Source organism: Peromyscus maniculatus, chromosome 13 (assembly GCF_049852395.1).
Source record: "Peromyscus maniculatus bairdii isolate BWxNUB_F1_BW_parent chromosome 13, HU_Pman_BW_mat_3.1, whole genome shotgun sequence".
Lineage (NCBI taxonomy): Eukaryota > Metazoa > Chordata > Mammalia > Rodentia > Cricetidae > Peromyscus > Peromyscus maniculatus.
This window is the reverse complement of record NC_134864.1, coordinates 26,010,578-26,030,267: the sequence shown is the minus strand read 5'-3', so window position 1 is coordinate 26,030,267 and position 19,690 is coordinate 26,010,578. Positions and strand designations below refer to the sequence as shown.

Sequence of the window (19,690 nt, the reverse complement as noted above, 5' to 3'; positions counted from 1 at the left end):
GTAATTTTGCTGACACCTCAGCAGCAGAAGAGGCTGGGGCCAAACTCTAAAGAGGTGGGGAGGGAGGGAAGAGAGGAAAGGAGGAGGAAGGATGAAGTGGGGAGGGAGGGAGAGAGGTAGAGGGGGGAGGGAGGGACAGGGGGGGGAGAGGGAGGGAGAGAGAGAGCGTGTATGAGCGCTATAGCCCTCAAGCCCTCTGAGCAGGGGAGGCCTGGAGTGCCCACAAATTTCCCCTTCATGTATTTTAAACCAGAGAAAAGTTTAAATCTAAGAAAAGTTCAACTCAGCCGTCAGTCTGAGACAACCTTGATGAGGCTGAAGGAATCTGTCCCTCACTCCAGCTCTCGGAGAGAAGAGGATCTTCTCTAGGGTAAAGCCTCACTTCCTCCAGCTTCCCTGAGAGCTTTGAAAGACAGTTGACCATGTAATCACAAGTTTCCAGATAGGAAAGAATGACTCCATGAGAACTGTTTTCAGTCTGTGTTAGCAGCATGCCAGCATACAGATGGTTGGCATTAAGAGATAACAATTTTCAAATGATGGTAAACATTTTTAACGAAATTAGATGAAAAGATGGCAGATATTAAAAGGTGAAATTATGGATAATGTCAACAACAGAATAGAAACTTTAGAAAAAAGGTAATGGGATATCTTGATGTGAAAGCTACAATGTGAACTGAGACATTTGTTGGATGGACCTAACAATAGGTTAGACAGGCGTAAGAAAAAAAAAATGTACTAGGGAAGAAAAATTCCTTAAGTAAGCATGGAGAAAGCTGGGGCATAAAACAAAGAATGTCATGAGGGAAATTTGGGATAGCATTAAGTAGTCTAACAGATGATAGAGTCCTACAGAAAAAATAAAATAAAATAAAAATACCACCCAGTGCAGTGGTGTGCATCTGTGACCCCGGTGTCCTTGCAGAGAGTTGGAAGGCAGAAGCAGGAGAATTCTCAGGAGTTCAAAGGCGGCAGGGCAGTCTGGCATGTGCCGCGGCTGACGACAAAGGAGAGCGGATGGACAGACGACATTCTGTGGCTGTGGTGGCTGCTGGCAGTTCACACAGATATGGGTCAAAAGACAACGGGTCAAAGTGTGGAGAAGGAAAAGCTTTCCTGTTTTAATTTAATGTTGAATATCTAGCTATCCACGTACCCTTAAAATCTATTTCGAGTCTAGTAGTGTTCTCCTAGCTAAAGTTGCTTGTGTGACACAACCGCATTCTGTTTTTCGTATAAGGTTTTCCTGGCATTGTTTTGGTATAAGGGGGAAAAAAAATACAAACATCTGATGAAACCTAAGCGTGATTCTGTCCTAATATGGTGAGGTATGAAGCTGTAGACCACGCCCCATCCAACTGTTGAATGGTCCTGGGGACCAGCATTGCACAATGTGTCAGCAGGGGAGGTTGTGATCTGTCCCGGGATGAAGATGAGCTCTCTGAAACCCTTCCCAAAAACGCAGAAGCTCTTCTGAGGCCATTTGTCCCCAAAGCGCTGTCTGACTTCTTTGCCAAAAATAATAGCTGCTCACTACAGCTAAGGGATTCTTGGGATGCCTTTGTCAGCTGCTCAAGGCCAGGGTCATGCACCTGTTGTCCCTGCTGCTAGCCGAGTTTCTGGAAAGTTCTCCTTGAGATTCCATTGTGTCTTTTGCATGGGTAGGGAACTCTGCTATAACCAAGTTGATGGTCTTATTATTTCCCAAAGTATGTGACTTCAGACTTTTTCAGTTCTTGGGTACACTTGCACATTTGCTTAGATTCCAAGGTGAATTTTTCTACTGCCTGCAGTTATTGACATGGCATGCAAAAAAAAAAAATGTCTCTGGCATATTTTTGGAGGAAGGAAAACAAGAACTGTTATGGGGGCTGAAGACATGACTTGGTAGCTAAGAGTACTGGCTGCTCTTGCAGAGCAGCCAAGTTCAATTTCCAGCACCCAGAGGGTGCCTCTTAACTATCTGTAACTCCAGCCCTAGATCCAGTTACCTTTTCTGGCCTCTGCAGGCACCATGCATATAAGCAAAAATACCCACACATGTCAAATAAATAATAATAAAAATTTTTAGAGAATTGCTTTATATAGTGATACTGATATAATTCAGATAAGGAAAGAGCCTCCATTTTGTTTTAATATAATTACTGGTTTTAAATTTATTCTTAGAATATATTGTTATAATTCTTAAAACTTAGTCTGTGTTAAAACTGTAATTTTGTAAGTCATACACACACACACACACACACACACACACACACACACACACACACACAGTCTGGTGCTAGGGATTAAACCCAGGATCTATACATCCTGTGCTGTGAACGTCCATCAGAACACCCTCTTATGACAGTGTATTTTTTTTTTAAGAAGTTAGGCTATAGAATCCACAATTATACAAATTTCTGGATAGCCATACACTTTTCTCTGAATAGGATACTTGGAGGACAGTGGACTGTGAATAATGGTGATAGTTTCAGCGTTACAAGAAACCTGTGTTGATTTACCAATACCATGTGCATTTGTTAGTGGTGTTCAGAATTAGTCTTGTCACAAAAGGAAAACACAACCACACAGCCTTAAGAGGAGCACCGACCTCCCTGATGGCCTGTGGGTCACATGTAAGTCTCAGCTGCACGCACGGGTCTGCTTACCCAAGAGTAAGGAATTCACAGAATAACTTATCAACAGTTTATCAAACAAGGCTGCCTAAAATTCTTTTTCATTGCACAATGCATTTTTTAGAGCTGAGTATTTCATACCTTTTCTAAAATGTCTTGAGTTTTAAAAAGTAAAATTTCTGCTGCCAATTAATGTCAGAACTAAACTCTGTATGATCAGGCCTCAGGAAAGGGTCAGGGACACAGGCGCAGAATCTTCTCGCTAGTCAATTCCAGTCTAGAAAAGATGGAGAGATGGAATGTTTTGGTCGTGTTTGTAGAGCAGTAGCCTTGCTTTTCTTGCATAATCTCATGTGACTGTATCGGTGAGCTTCACTGATGCTACAGGCCATGGCTGAGTTTGAGGATAGTTCACTGCTCCCCTGCTTATCAAATGTAGCTGTCCTGGGAGCCCTAAAGCCCAGAGTTGGACACCAGTGTGCCTTTTCTCTGGTTAACCCTTTCCGGTGTGGTGTGGTGGTGGTGGTGGTGGTGGTGGTGGTGGTGGTGGTGGTGGTGGTGTGTGTATGTTATGTTCACACATGATGACCAAGAAGCAAAGAGTGAGATGGGAGCAGGTTGACAATCTCTCTTTCAAAGGTTTGCTCCCAGTGACAAGCCTGACTAGACCTCCTATTTTAAAGGTACCATGACCTCTCATTAGCACCCCAGCTGAGATGCAGACTATTAACACAAGGGCTTTAAGGGATGATTTCAGAGCCAAACTATCGCAATTAAGAACACCGGATATTATTGAATAAAGAAAGAAATTCAGGCTGCATTGTTGGGGACCAGGGTATTCCAGATAAACAATTTGCTCTCAGGAAATGTAGTATTTGTCAGTTACATAGTATGAAAGTCAAAGGTTTATTTCGTGTCATTCACCAAAATCTCTTTGAGTGACCACATTTTGAAATTTTGTAGCTTACTGTGTCTCTCTTGAAAGCAGGCTTCCTTCCACTGTCTTTATGTTCTGGGTGTTTTACATGTGCAGCCAACCCCGTGAAGCCTTGCAGGGCTTGATCCAGGCTTCTGCTCTCTTACGTTCCTGGGGGTGCTGCCTGGGAGTGAGTGGCCATGGGAGGAGCCACTGCCCTCCTCAGCCATTGGACCCACACTTAGTGGGGATGTGCTTCTCCCCATTTTTGCCAAGGGTCTCTGAGCTCTGGGTTCTTGCCCACTTCTTCATCCTACCACAGGCTACACAACCTCATAATCTCTGCAGCTGGTTTTTATAAAATTATTATAAATATATTGTTTATTTTACAACTTTAAAATGCATAGCTATAACACTTACCATTTTAAACATTTGTAAGTATAGTCCAGTGTCATTAAATACTGTGCTAATATGCAACCATCACCATCATGGATCTCTTTGCGTATTGCAAAGTTGAGACCCTAACTGCCTACCCCCATCTCCTGGCAGCCACTTTCTGTCTCCGTGACCTTGACTACACTCAGTCCTCACAGAAGTGGAAGCACACGGTTTCCTTTGTGGTTCTTTGTGACCGGCTCATTTCACTTAACACAGTGCCTTGAAGTTCTAGCCATGTTGAAGCATGTTTCAAAATGCCCTTTCTATTATACTCCCCACTGATGGGCATTGAACCCAGAGCCTCACACATGCTGGGTAAGGACTCTACCACTGAGCCACCATCTGTGAAGTACCACTCCATGTACTAGCACCCCATATCCATTTGTCCACGGACGACCACCTGCTATGAGCCTGAGGGTATAGATGTCTCTTTGAGTACCTGTTTTCAGTTACTTGGGAGTGTATCCCAGAAGTGGAGTTGCTGGATTATGTGGTAATACATCATTTAAAAATTATTTCTGATGGACTGTAGTACTGATTCCCAGAGAGGCAGAACCAGCTGACATTTTCCACCAGCTGTACACAGACAAAGCTTCTGGTCTCCCCACATCCTCGACAGCACTCCGTACCTCTTACTTCTTTTCCTTTAATAAGGATGCTCATGGATACTGTCGGCTGACTTTTTACCTCTTTGCCATCATCTAAGGCACTTTACAGAAACAAGCTTTAATTGTGCACATTCCTACTGACAGATGTAATTTCCCATTTTATGTGTGATAATTACTTTTTAAATTTTTGTTAATGTCCATCTAGCAATACAGAATCATTATGAAGTATGGGGGGGAGAAATGGTCCCCCCAATGGCGCTCATTCTGTCAAGCCCCTCTGATGGCACTAACTGGTCTCTGTTGACTCAACCTAGATTCCATTTTTCCGTGACTTTACACCTGGTTTCATCCCGCTGTTCTTTCCGCAGAAAATCCATTCCTCGCTGCCGAAGAATTAACAGAATGCTCTCCAATGAGTCCCTGCATCCTCCTGCCTTCAGTCGATCCAACTCTCAAGCCTCCGTAGACAGCAGCACCTCAGTGGAGGAGTTCTGGCGGGAAATCGAGAGTATCAAGGAGAGCAGCGTGGGGGCGCAGGAGGAGCAGCCGCCCACCACTGAGGTCAAGCCCGTGGATGGTAAGGGGCTGGACTCGCCCTGTGGGTTTCCCGTTGGGGAAGTAGTCAGCCCACCAATTCTATAATCAGGAGAGGTGAGGTTAACTGCTGTCAGCGCTGAGGGAGGCAGGCCGCAGTGTCTTCCAGACAAGAGTCCTCAAGTAGCCCTGCTTGTGGGTGGTGTTCCCTTGGGGTGGGCACCTTTTCATCAGACAGACCGGGCATGCTGAGGCTCTTGACATTTACATCTGTGTACTTGACATTTAAGAGAGTGAACGAGAGGTGGGGAGGAAGAGAGGACGAGAGAGATTCGCCTTAACAATTTTAGAGGGAGAAGTTACTTTGAAACATTTGTATTAATATATTAGACTGCCTGGTAGTCCACAAAATAAAAATTGTGTTAAGCATTGAGGGTGGAGACACAGCCAAAAGCAAGCAAATGAACAGATGAAAAAGAGCCTAATGGTTCTTAGCTCTCAGAGATCAGGATCCCGGCTGGAAAGCACAGCCCAACGCTTCTTGCCTCGCTTGACCTCATGGATGTATAAAATGTCCAGGAATGTTTTCATTAATCAGCGGTTAACCTTAAGACAGCTACCAGCTTGAAAAGCCTTCTCATCCTTTATTCTCTTCTCCTAGTCCTTCCCAACAGCAAGACACAATCATTTCTAAGTATTCAATTAGAATCCCATACCACACAGACAAGGAGCACCTCACATGTAGTTCATGAGCATCCGTTCTAGGAAACAGGCCTCCAGCAGCAAAGTATGTGCCTGTTCTTATTTCTCCTGTTTCCTTCCATTTTGCCTTTTCAGGCAGACACTTGGAAGAGAATGCCTCTTGTCCCATATCCCTGCTTTTCCCCCCACTTTTCTTGCTAGCAACCCAGTAACCGCCAAGTCTGTATGAGGCCTCAGGGGTTGCTGGCATTCTGTTCTTATAACTAACTCCCTGACATGCTGAGAAACCAGGCTCTTACTCCTTCCACACATTTGCCATTTGTTCAAACCTAAGGGATGTGGAAAATATTTTCTGCCAGCCTCAACTGCTACAAAATGCAGATTTACTAACTACAGTTAATATTTATTTGCGGGGGTCATGTTATCTTAAGTGCACGACGCAGTGGCCTTTGATGAGGGCAAAGGCATGCGCTCCTCTAACCCTGCCTGGATCACAATTCATTTTGTCAGGTCTATACGTCATGTCTATAGTCCCAGCACTCAGGAGGCTGAGGCAGGAGGATCACTAGTTTGAGACCAACCTGGGCTGTGTAGTAAGACCTTATCTCAAAGAGAGATGGGAAGGGGGAGCATTTCATTCAACCAGAAGACTTCCTGTTTCATTCTTGTTCGTCATACCTCTCCCAATGATACTGTCTAGGGCCAACGGTAGCCAGGTCCCCATGTTTGTGTGTCATAGGGTTTATGGCACTGTGTTCAGTGTTTATGAGATTTAGCTCAGTAGTTCATTGCTTTTTGGTTTGGGTAGATGGCATTGGTTTCTAGGGATGCATTTAACAAGGTACCACAAGAGTGGATGGTTTTTAACAACATACATGTATTCCTCACAGTTTGGGGAGGTAGAAGTTGAAAACCAGTAAGGTCTTGCTCTCTGGCTCTCTGACACGGTTAGGAAAATGTTGTTGCTGCTGCTGCCTTCCTGGTCTGCATTGACGCTGGCAGGCATTGGTGCCCTTGGCTCCTAGGCATCACGCTGTATCATTCTCGGCCTCAGATGGCTCCAGGTGTTTGCATGTGCGTCCTTCACAGGTGCCAGCTGTAAGGAATTAAGGGCTCACTCTGTTCCAACATGGCCTTCCTGTAATTTGGTTTGGCTAGGGATTTGTTTTGGGTTTTGCTTTGCCATGCTTTGGATGGAGGACATGGCTGTGCACGTGCTCTGGCCCTGAGCTACATCCCAGCCCGCAACTCTGATTTTATATGTGTGTGTGTCAGAAGCTGTCTTTTCTCTTGTTTTTAATTTTCATCTTTATTGAAGTACAGCGTGTAAGTTGAAATTGAACAATTTTATGATATGCACATTTTAATGAAAACATTCAACCCATAATTTATCTGTAAATGCCATTTCCTGACAAGGCGACACTCACTGTGCTGAGAGTTATAGCTTCAGCAGACGTTGGGGGGTAGGTCAGCTCTTCACAGTATAGTCCACCGGATGAATACATCATGTTTTCCTGACCTGCTAATGGCATTGTGGATTTTCTTTGTTTACAGTTGAAGCACTTTTTAAAAAGTGGATGACTTGAGAAATCTTGTAGAAATTATTTGTGGGCATACATTTTTATTTCTCTCAGATACATGAATTTTTACTAAATGTGTTTAACTATAAGAAACTGCCAGGATTTTTTCTGAAGTATTTATACCATTTTACACCCTTCCCTACAGGTTAAGACAGACTTCCTTTTTTCCCCCTACATCTTTGCAAAGTTTGATATTATCAATTTTCTTAATAGGAGTGATTCTAGATTTGTTTTGGAAGTATCTTACGATTTTGTGGCACTGATTGCTAATGGTGTCAAGTGTGTTTCCTGTGTTTAATGTCTGTTCTTACACTTTGTGAAAGCTTTTGTGTATTTAAAAACATTATCCTTTTATATTTGCCTTGTAGGAATTATTAAATGCATTCAAGATATGTATGTGTGAAGCATGCCTCGCAAAAGTTTCTATGACTTAACTAATCATATTCTTTTTTAAAAAATATTTATTTATTTTTGTTTTATGTATGTAAGTGCTTACCTCCATGTATGTGTGTGAACTACATGTGTGGCTAGTGCCTGTCAGGCCAACAAGGTTGTGGAATCCTCTAAAACTGCTGTTAGAGGTGGTTGTGAGAGCCACCATGTACGTGCTCATCCATATTCTTAATGAGATTCTTTAATTGGGCCTCTCTCATCACTTTGCTTCAGATATGTAGAAATACAGTTGTTGTTTTTAAACTTGACCTCATATCCCCTTCACTTCCTAAATTCATTTTCTAGTATTGCAGGGCTTGAAAAATAACCTGAGCCGAAAAGCAGTGTAAATTCAAATCACACTAGAACATTATCCAAATCGAAATTTGGGGTTTTTAGTCCCCTCTAGTTCCTGCCCTTGTTTGGTTCTTCCCTGATATCTCTATGTAATTATTTCATGTGTTTTATTTAGAGCTTATAACTTAGTGCTGTTTTGATAAGAGTTATACTGACTCCCATGGGAGATTGGATTCCTGTTGTAATGTGTGTCTCCAACACACTTGCTGAGGAGTCAGACTTCTGGTGTGAAATGCTGCACAAGATAGATGGGCTTGTTTTTAAAAGTTAGATATTCATCAATTTTATGACTCAATAACACAGCATCCATAATTATATTTTGCATTTGAAGCTTAATTAATCAACTAATTAATTCAACAAGTGGGTGCACCTTCCCTCAGCTAGGTGTTCCATAAGGTCCGTTAGGGTTACAAGTAGAAGCTGGAAGCATTCCTTTTCTCATGGACTTGAACTAACAAAAAAGGAGGAGGAGATTAATGAAATGAGATCAAGACCTACTTGAGGGGAAATTACTTGAAGGGAAAAGAAATAGTAGAGTTGAGGCTGATAACATTAAGGCATGCATGACCTTGTCTCCTGAGTTCAGGAGACAGACTTCCTTGAGAGAGAAGCTGAGGTCTGGAAGATGGCCAGTAATGAAAGAGCCAACAATCATCTGTGTCCAGATGTGACACAGAGCTTCCGAGGACCCCACAGTGGCCTGGTATTATTGGGGGACAGGTGGGGGAGACATTGTGTAAATACATCTTACAGAACACGTTCAAGCCAGGGGAAAGATGTTTATATTTACATTTACAAGAACTAATTTAGTGACAATGTGGAAAATGATTTGGAGGGACCTGGAGGGTCCAGGAAGAGCTGTTGGGTGTCTGCTGTGGAAGTCAAGGTGGGAGATGGTGGTGGCTTTGACAAAGGCTGTGGTAGAACAGATAAAGGGAGGCACAGGAAGCTGGGGGATCTGTAGTGCATTCCTGTAATACAGCACTCAAAAGGCTGAGACAGGAGGATGGCTAGTTCAAGGTTAGCCTGGACTACAGAGTGTGACTATACAAAAAAAAAAAATGAACAAATGAATTTGGAGGATTTTAGGATGTAATAAGGAAATAGTATAAAAAGTCTTGGCAGTGTGTTGGAGTTGATACTCCTGGCGACTTCCTTGCCTCATTAGTTGGTGGTGGGCTTCGCATATTGAAATGTGGAAGAATAACAGAGAACCAGGGTAGGGGATGAAGACTATGAACTCAGGCTTGAACATGTTGAATGTAACATTGGTACTGAGTAGGCAGTTGGATACATGGGTCTGGTATGCTGGATTGAAACTGTACATGTGACGATTGGAAGAGACCATGAGACTTCATTCTTCATAATTCAGCAGACATGAACCACACTGCTGTCTTCTGTGGACGCTCCTCACCTAGGAAAACATTCTAGCTATGTTTTGCCCTAGGGAAAGACCCTGGGTCTCAAACCATCAGTTCCCAAGGCTTATGTTAGCTCTGTTCTCCCTTTCTGCTATTCTTTCATTATTCTTTCCTTACAGAAGTGGAGAGAAAGACAATCCATTTTTTAAAATGTTAGTGTTCATTTATATTTCCGACTTCATCTTGAGACATGATAGTTTTACCTAAGGCTTAAGTAAAAGAATTCCTCCTAGGTCGTTCCAGGTTTGACCTCCCTCTGGTCCAAGTATTATCATTTCACATCGAAGCGGGTATTATTAACTCACCTTTGATTTCTGTTAAAGGGACGGTTTACACAGCAACCCAGTAAGAAAAGCACGGCAGTGAATATTTTTGCCAAGTTGGCAATGGGACTCCGAAAGCACATTGAGCATGTCTGTTTATATACGGATGATGCAACAGTGTAAGCAGAGTTCAGGACTGGGGCTTTGAAACATGTTTACACATCAGTCTAATCTCCTCATCAAACAGCCCTCGTTCCTGATAAGCCTGCTTAGCATAGTTCCCAGAGAAGTGTGTGCACTGGATTTTCTGCACAGGATACGTTACTCTGAATCCCTTTAACTTTCATCCATTTTGTTTACAGTGGTAATTAATGCTCACAGATGAACCTCGGGTTTTGAAGTGCCTTCTGAAAAATAGACAGGTTGTTATATGTTCATAGTATTAGGAAAATGAACAGCTATTAAATATTTTATTCCGGGTTCTTTGCTAAATTCATAGTTAATTTCTCAAAAAAAGTATCCTCATGGCTGCATACTGTTTTCACTGTTATCCTGATTGTGGTGCATGCTTCTAACTGGGCACTGTGTCCTCCCTCTGCATGGTGGCTATACAGGGTGGCCCTGCTCTGATGGAGCTCCAGGGGAGGTGGGTGTGGATGTCTTTGGCGTTCTCTTCACAGGGTCCTTCTTCATCTTGGCGGGTGGCTTGATGGCTAAGTGTCCACAGCCAATAACACAAACACATGTCTCTATCAGCAGATTCCTTTGTGTGCTGGATTTGATTGACCTGTGTCCAGTGTGCTGGTCAGGGGATGCAATATCACAAATACGTGGATTAATAGAAGTAGCTTATTACCCATAGGTCCCAGGAAGAATTCCAGAGGAGACGACATCCAGGACCCTTATACTCAGCCGGTAGATAGGAATCTAGAGAGAGGGATTATGGTGCCCGTGGGACAAGGCCCTACCCGGGGTCCAGGTTTGAAATGAATAGGCTTAGAGCATGTAGCTGGAGTTTTCTCTCCGGGTCCCACCAAGCCCCGGCGGCTTCAGGGAAAGGAAGTGCATGGTGCTCATTTGCTGAGGGGGAATTGAGGACTAGAGCCAACATTTGCCCACGTCAGTCAGGGACAAGGGGGTGAGTTTGAAGCTGCATTTGAGTGACTGAGGAATTGCTTGTGCCCTACTAAACCATGCTTTTTCTGTTATGATTTTAGTCAAATTGTCCATTTTTCAAATTAATTAATTAATTAATTAATTAATTAATTAATTTTTGGAATTGGAGGTTCCAACACAGCTAATTTTTAACCTTCTAACAAGAAAACGGCTTTTCATAGTGGCCAGTAACCTTGCTCTACTGGGCAGCATTTGAGGATTTTACTTATGAAAAAAAAAGAAGTATAAACTTTTCACTTATTCTTTCATAATCACTGCAGAAGAAAAGATAATCTTAGCTGCCCATGGTAGCACATGCTGCAATCCCAGCATTTTGGAGGTGGAGGCAGGAAGATCCTAAGTTCAAGACATTGTCTCAAAGCAACAGTGGAAAGATAACTATACATTTGCTGATGCTTCTGAGTGTCTGGTATGTCCAGAGATGCAGCTGCGTGCATCATCAATCCTCTAGAAACGATCCTAACCTCCCCCTGCTCATGCTCTTTCCCAGAAGGAGAACTGGAAGCAGAGTGGTTACAAGACGTGGGATTGTCGACTCTGGTCTCCGGGAATGAAGAGGAGGACGGCAAAGCCCTCCTGTCGACGTTGACTCGGACCCAAGCCGCTGCAGTGAAAAAGAGATACAACACATATACCCAGACGCTGAGGAAAAAGAACAAGCAGCCTGTCAGGGACGTCAGAGATGTCTTCGGAGTCAGCGAATCGCCTGTATGTAACAAGTGTGGTTCCGAAAAGTTTGCTTTGATCTCGGGGTGGGAGGGTGTGGCAGAGATGGGAAAACATCACAGGCAAGGCTGGTCCACCCTAACTCTCAGAGGGAGCCAGAGCCAAGAGCACGGCTGTATCCTCCAGACTGGGCTGGAGTAATCAGCCGTCATCTCCATGGCTGCATTTCCCTGCACATCAAGGGATGTTACTCCCTTTCATGTTGAATTTGCAACTTCCTTGATGGTGGAGTGAACCTTTAGAGTTGGGAGGCTTAGGGCCTTACCCAAGGCCGTGTAAAGCAAGTCCAAGTGGGTTGTTTAAAATGGGGTTAGGGAAATGAAGAGTAGCCTTTAGGTTCAGAAAATTTAATATGATAAAAACTAGAAGACATGCGAACCAATTAAATAAATGAATAAAAATAGACAGAGTTATAAGTATCATGGTTTTCATGAGAAATGGCCAATTGGTGCCACCTTGTCCCTAGTAGTTCTGCGGCCAGAGTTTCACTCTGGCACCATTAGTCACGTCCCCCATTTCTACGTCAGCTTGACTGACAGAAAGTTCTTTCAGTGTACTTCTTCCTCCATCTATTGAACCATTTCAAAGTGGCGTGACTGTGTGTCTTGTTACAACAGATATTTATTGAATGACTTCTGGATGCATGATCCCTTCTCAGATGCTAGCCAAAGAGGATTCATGGGATGTCAGGTTGATGAGTACACATGATAAAAGAAATTGGGTACTGCAAGGGAATTTGGTATTCTGCCTGAGGGCAAGTCAGTCAATCAATATGATTTAGGTGTCTTCTCGGCTCTGTTGCAGCATCAGTCACGACACAATTTAAGACGTCAAGGATGGTAGTGTCTTAGTTATGGTTTCTGTTGCGGTGAAGGGACACCATGACCAAGGCAACTCTCATAAAAGAAAGCATTTAGTTGAGGGCTTACTTACAGTTTCAGAGGTTTAGTCCATTATCATCATGCCAGGGAGCATGGCGAATGCATAGCCCTGGAGGAGTAGATGTGAGTTACATCCTGATCTGCAGGCCAAGGGTCGGGGAGATAGGCTGGGTCTAGTGTGGGGTTTGAAACCTCAAAGCCTAACCCCAGCCACACACTTCCTCCAACAAGGCCACACCTACTCCAACAAAGCCACACCTCCTAATCCTTCTCATCCTTCTCAAATAGTGCCACTCCCTGGTGACTAAGCATTCAAATATATGAGCCTATGGGGGCTAGTCTTATTCAAACCACCACAGATAGCGATCATGGATGAAGTCTCCAATTGGATTCTTTTCAGGTTGCTCGTATCTTCTTTCTTAGGTATAATCATCATAAAGGGTAGTTGCCAGGGAACTTACATATACCTAGTGAACATATTTATCTGTATAATAATATCCAGGAATAATGCTGTCTTTGTGAACTTTCTAGGATAATAGCAATGGTCTGTTTCTATTCTGTTGAATATGACAGCCTCGATCACATTTGCAACAAGCAATTTAACTGAATTTGATATTTTGTGTAATCTTAATTGATCTAAATCTAAACAGTCACATGTGACTTGTAGCTTGTGTGTCGAACAGCAGAATGTTATGTTGTCTGTTTTGATATAACTTGCCATGCATTGGGAGTTCTGTGACATTTGAATTTTCAACTTAGTTGAAGTCCATGTCTTTCTGGATGGAAGGATTATTTTTTTCTCTAGCAGTAATTGAGTAAAGATGACTTCTGTTCCTTGAAGTTCAGCTGCAGATGTCCTGGCAAAGATGCCTGTCGATGAAAAGTTTGTCCTGATAGATTCAATTCCCTGGGTTGCCTTTCTATTGTTTCCAGAATCTTCTTATAATAGTCTTGAAAACTTTGCCTACCTGCTTTCTTTGCCAAATCTATTTCCAGCTACTTCAGACAGAAGTTTGGGCTCTACTCCAGCAAACTGTGAGATAGAAAAGGTCTGTACACTCGTCCTGAATCCTGTATCTGAAACACCTTCTATAGGCTCCTGTTAGGTAGGCCACTTGTTCTCCCCCCGGTGGGAGTCTGTTGGGGGTCTGAGGGACCTTTAGGAAGTAGGGCCTGGGTGGTGGAAGTTGGTCACTAGGGGCAGACCTTTGAAGATTGTACCCACCTCTTCCTGGTTTGCCAAGAACTAAACAGGCGCTGTTGTTGTGTTCTGACAACCACAGCTGAGCTGTCCCACAATGCCTTTCATTCCACGATGGACTGAAACTGTGAGGAAAAACCAGAGAGGGAAGTTTTTCTTGGGTGCAATCAGCTATGAACTGCTGCTTCCGGGCAGGGCATTAGGTCTAGCTGGGCACACACCGTTAAGAGAGAATGACGTCAGAACCCTTCCTCCTCTCTGCCTTTGCCTTCCGTCTTCCGTTAACAGCCCAGTTTCGGAGTAAAATGGGAATAAGGGCTAAGGTAAGGGGTGGGTAGCTGCAGGCAAAAAAAAAAAAAAAAAAAAAAAAAAAAAAAGCCAAGAAGCCTAGTAGTGCTGCTTAAAACCTCCAGGCTGTTCCCTGTCAGACACGTAAAAGCCACGTAAACCTAGCCTTTGAAAAAATACCTTCCCATTATACGAGGTCTGATCTTTTCCCTAAAAGATTCCAGCATCTACTGTGAATAAGGAAACTTGATACCTTGTAAGGAATGCACTGGGACTTTTTAAGCTTCCTGTTTTAACTTAACAGTGTAAACACTAATTCTCCTCTCTCCTCCTGCTCCATCTCTCTCCTGGTTTGTTTCTCTGCCTTCCTCCCTCTGCTGCTGACTCTGCATCCTCTCCTCCTCATCCTCTCCTTCCTCTTTGCTGTTTCTCCCTTTGGGCTTTTTTCCTGCTTTCCTCTCTTATCTTTCTTTAGCATCATGTCATTGGCCAATATTGACTGGATACTTGCCTGCAATTTTCCATTTTACTTTCTTAGTAAATTTCTTTTTATTTATATACCACCACCACCGTGTGTGTGTGTGTGTGTGTGTGTGTGTGTGTGTGTGTGTGTGTGTGTGTGGTGTGTGTGTGTGTCTGCACATGGGTACCAGAGTGTGCTGTATTTGTGGAGGTCAGAGTTCAACTTCCATGATTTTCTCCTACCATGTGGGTCCAGGGGTGTGAATTCCAGTCATCGGACTTGGCATCATTTGCCTTCGCCTGCTAAGCCGTCCGCCTTATTGTCCCTAAACCTCTCAGTTTCATGAGAAGATTCCGGATTGATCTTAAAAATATGATTTTACCAATGTCCTTAATAAGTGATGATATGAATTCAATGGTTTGAAAAAAAGAAATGCTCAAATTAGTTTCCAATTTAGTTTTCCTAAATTTTTTAGGAAATAGAATTCCAAGCTTAAATTCCCCTTCCCTCAGAGTTGCAGAGGACTCTTCCCTCAGCTGCCCTGAGTAGTGCCTGGGAAGGTGTCCTGCCTACGTCAGCTCAGCCCTGCTCCTTTAGTGAATGAAAGTAGAAGTGTTTTGATTTCCATTTTCACTCTTGGGATTTGAAATTGTACCAGCTCGACCTTTCTGCCCAATTCACCGTGCCGATACTAAATGAAGACCTTGATCACCAGCACATAGTTAAATGGTTATAAACAGCTCTCACTGGTACATGAACTCCTGAGCCCCTGTCGCGTGGTTGTTGGGATTGGACTGATCTCGCTGTCTCTTCATTCTTCTCTTTTCGTTTCCAGGGGTTTTATTTTTGTTTGTTTGCTTGGTTGGTTTTTTTGTATATGTTTGTTTTGCTTTTTAAAAAATCCCTTGAACCTCCATCTGTGAATGTCAGTAATTTGGCCACGGTTGACTTTGTATTTAGGTTAATTTTCAGAACTTAATACTTCTTAGTTTATGACCCTTCTCCCTTTCTTTGGTTTTTCTTTCATGGTCGTAATCTGTCCTTTGGTGGTGTTGGTTTTGTGTCCAGGGATTAAACCCTGGGCTCGCACATGCCTGGGAAGCATTCCACCCCTGCTCTCCACGCTCAGCTGCACCCATTCTTGTTTCTTGGCTGCAGTAACCAACCAGCACTCTGAAGACAGTAGCTCAAGCTTAACCTCCCAATGCGTGTCCTTTCTGTGAGCAGTTTCCTTCCGGGTGGCGTACTTATTTTTAGAGTCATTGTTTTCCTCTTCCCATTGTTATTGCTAGATTGATTTTTCATCCCTGCCTGTTGATGTGTGTTTCTTCGTGGAAGACTGGATTGATCGCTTGTGATTAGGAGTTAGTGACTGTGTGCTTCGTATGTAGTTGTATGGACCCGCTTCCTCACCCAAACTCTGCTATGGAAAGGATTTGGGGTCTGTGGGTGGACAAGTGTGTCACCTGTGACATTTTGCTTTGAGACACGTGACAATTGATGCCCGAGTGACAAGACTCCTCAAGAACTCTATTTCCTTTACAGGCAAAGCAAAATCCCCTTTCCTACTCCTGTTCTTATCTTCCAAAAAGCCCCAGCTGAGGTACAGTTCAGCTGCCCTGCTGTCCATGACCACTACTTCCTCATCCGAACAGCCACCACACTCTAGTGAAGGTCACTGTGGCACAGGAGTTTGCTGTCCTTCAGCAATCGGTCAAGGAAAGACTCGGCTTGTCCCTTTTACCAAGAACAACATGTTTCGGTTTTTCATCGCCGCTGTGAGTTGGCTTGCGTTCCCAACTTTTTCATTTCTTTCTGGATGTGGAGGCCTGGGGCTAAGTGTTTAACTTCTGCCTATTTGTCGCTTGGACCTTTCTCCAGGCTGAGGATTTTTCGACGTTATTGAACCATTTTTTGAGGGTTGGGGCCGAAGCATTTAACTCCTCAGTTTTCTTTTGTGCCTTTTTTCCAGGCTGAGGCCTGACCAAACCATTTTTGAGTTTTAACCTTCCAGGAGCTTCCTCTACCTTCTTTTCTGCTAATGAAATGTTGAGTGCCTTCCAGAGCTAAGCCTTTTAAACGATGCTGTATCTTCTGAGGCTTAGTTTGATTGGTAGGGGAGGAAGACAGGAGTGTGCATTTTGTTCTCTTGATCGAATTTTCTCCTACAGATTAACTAGTTCCTGTGAAAAATTAATGTGCTTTTTCCCCCCTTGGTTTTCAAAGAAATATATAATCTTTGCTAGAAACAGAAAAATATGGTCACTCAGGCTGAGGAATAACTATTTTTATGGGCCCAAATACATTTTATGATTTCACTTTATAGCCAGTAAATTAGTTTTCCAATGGTGTTCCGTAGTGAGGGAGTAGAGCATTTGGATCTTGTGTTAGCCATGGTATGCTAAGTCAAAAGTGCTAAGCTCAGGGTGTTTAACACATGGTCTGTACCCAAAGGCATTGCTCTAGGGTTTGGAAGACTTGAGTAAGTATTCTTTTCACAATACATTTAATTGGAGAGACAATCAATCTAATTCATGCTCAATTTCATAATGGATATTTAACTAAATGTGTACCTAACTGACAATTGGCTCTACAGATATAGTCATGCAGTGTGCTTTATGTACTGTGTTACATATAATTCGTGTGCACACTTGACTGCACAGAATGCACAGGAAATGGCGAGCTGTACTAATAGGAGTTTTTCTCGTTTAAGGCGGGGCTGAAGGTAGATGGTCCTTTTCCTTTCCAGGAACCCAGCTTCCTTTTGCATTCCTACCTTGTCATCCACATCCAGCCCTCAGCAATGTACTGAGAAGTCAGACTGGCCACTGCAGGCACCATCCCCACGATCCGGCAGTTCCTGGAATTGCACCAATGGCCCTATCATTCCAGGCTCACTTGCCTGGAAATCCTTCTTGGGAGAGTTCCAGTTACCCCATGGCTCAGAACTACATTATCCATAGCTTCAAAGGAACCTGCGATGCTGGTTTTTTATTTTTAGTTAGACATAGAACTCCCCGAGCGGCTAGGGGATCAAGATACTGTTCCTGAGGACAGCAGGCTAGGGATAGGAATATAGTTATCTACAAAGAAAAACGCACGTTTTCATCCCTAGAATTTAATCTGATCTCAATATTGACGGACAAAGGCTAAATGCAATAATGAGTATATATGCAGTCGTAGCCATACCTGTCTTCCTCAATCTGTGTGAATACATAGAGAAAACTCATAACCCATGATTGATGGCACAGTTTGAATTGAGAGGTCATTTCTGTGCTAAAATGCACTTTAATTTTTCTTAGTATCCAAATGACTTTTGTTGTATATGAATTCATTTTTTTTTATAAAAAGTTGGGGATGCAAGTCTGGATGAAGAAATGATGTCAATTATCTCCAGAAAAAAAAAAAAGATGGCCCATTGGTAAGGTAAAGGGTTTGGCCTTTTTTTTTTTTTTTTTTTTTTTTTTTTTTTTTTTTTTTTTTTTTTTAAGGCCATCAGGCAAACTAGGGAGAAAATGCTTATTTACTTTGAAACAATAAAAAAAAGAGAGAGAGACTCAAACTAAGGAATAAAATAATCTAATGGTCAAATCCACATGTTCACACCTGCTCTACCTGTGCTTTCGACAGCAGAAATAACCACTGCTGTAGCTTGAATTGCAAAAATGTATGTGTGTGGGTGTGTGTGTGTGTGTGTGTGGAATGGGGGGGGGTAATGGGGGGAGGGTCAGGGCCTGGCTAAATTTTCTTGGCTAAGCTCTTCAAGGCAAATCTTTTGTAGCCTTCTACATATCACCCAATAGTAATTGAAGTCTCATTATTAGACCTCTAGCATTCCTGTTTTTTTCTGAGTGTAAATGTCCCGAGGAGGCACACAGGAGCGGGGGGCAGTCTTGTTTCATCATACACGCCACCGTGGGGCCAGAATCGGTTACCCTGCGCAGGAGGAGGGGAGTGGGTCCCTGAGTGCCCACATTAGATGCACTTACACTATCTCCTGGGTTAAAGCCGGGGTTTCACACGTCACACACACTCCAGCACCTAACTTACTCCCCCAGTTCAGCATCTGATCTATCTTAGTACAATTTCAAAGAAGGTGAATGTGAGTTTGTAGTCACCCAGTGTCAACTGACAGCTTTGTTTTATGACCTGTGCCTTCTGGCATGAGTCTGGAGTTGTCTTTGTGGTAGGGTCTGAGGGAGGACACCGGTGTACTTGGGTTCATGGCTCAGAAACTTTGCCCTGGCCAACTCTGTGGTACTGCGAAGAACATCCGTCTTTTCCGCTCTGCACCCTTTTCTGATACAGGCAGATGGTTCCTTTGCTTTAGACCCACCCCACCCTCACTTGGTCCTCTGAAGACAGTGATGGTGGTGGGTAGGTTCTGTAGCAACCATTGTTGTCCAGCCTCTATTTGATAAGAGCTAGTCTGGCTGGCACTAACTCGTGGCTGGCTCTTGGTCCTGTGGAGGGTTCTGCTGCGTGGGTTGCATGTGTCCAACTAGGGTCTGGAGGGAAGTGCCATCAGCTGGTACTGGAAACAGTACTCTTTTGCAGAATTGTCCCTAATTTTTTTTTCCAATTTAATTATATTTCTCACAGAAGAGTCAACCCCTCCCTGTTGAAAGTCTTCCCGGTTTCTGTTAGGTTGGCAGCAGGCTTTGGCAAGCTCCGTGAGGGGAGTCTTACACAGCCCACATCCATCCAGGACACCCCAGTCTTTTTTTTTTTGTTTTTCCCAAGCACATTAGTTTTTTTCTCAGTGGTGGGGGTGGGAGTGCCGGGGGGGGGGGGGGGGAAATAGCCACAGTCCATTGAATGGACTGTCTGTGAGATGAGTGTGTCAGCCCATGTGCTCTCTGTTTCCCCCTCTCGGCTGCTTCTACACCGACCCTGCTACGCGATGCTATTGGTTGGTTGGTTGTTTATTCCTTTATTTATTTTACTATATCGCTTTAGTGTAATGAAGTGGCTCCAGGTCAAGTGTCATCTAGTGGCTGCAGGATACCCCGGCACCCTCAGGCCATCACACTGAAGCAGGACTATGGGAGGCCCAGCCACACCCTTCCACTTCCACAGGCCCTCC

The 19,690-nt window shown here is 43.5% G+C and overlaps 1 protein-coding gene across 5 annotated transcripts in view; it reads left to right on the top strand.

Annotated features, from left to right (window-relative positions):
- The window catches only part of Arhgap28 (Rho GTPase activating protein 28), a 171,444-nt gene that overhangs the window by 100,368 nt on the left and 51,386 nt on the right, over window positions 1-19,690 (top strand). For all 5 annotated transcript variants that reach the window (XM_076549824.1, XM_076549826.1, XM_076549827.1 and 2 more), the window contains exons 2-3: window positions 4,949-5,157; window positions 11,536-11,753. In XM_076549824.1, coding sequence (XP_076405939.1) covers window positions 4,949-5,157; window positions 11,536-11,753 — 427 coding nt within the window. The remainder of the gene's footprint in view (window positions 1-4,948; window positions 5,158-11,535; window positions 11,754-19,690) is intronic.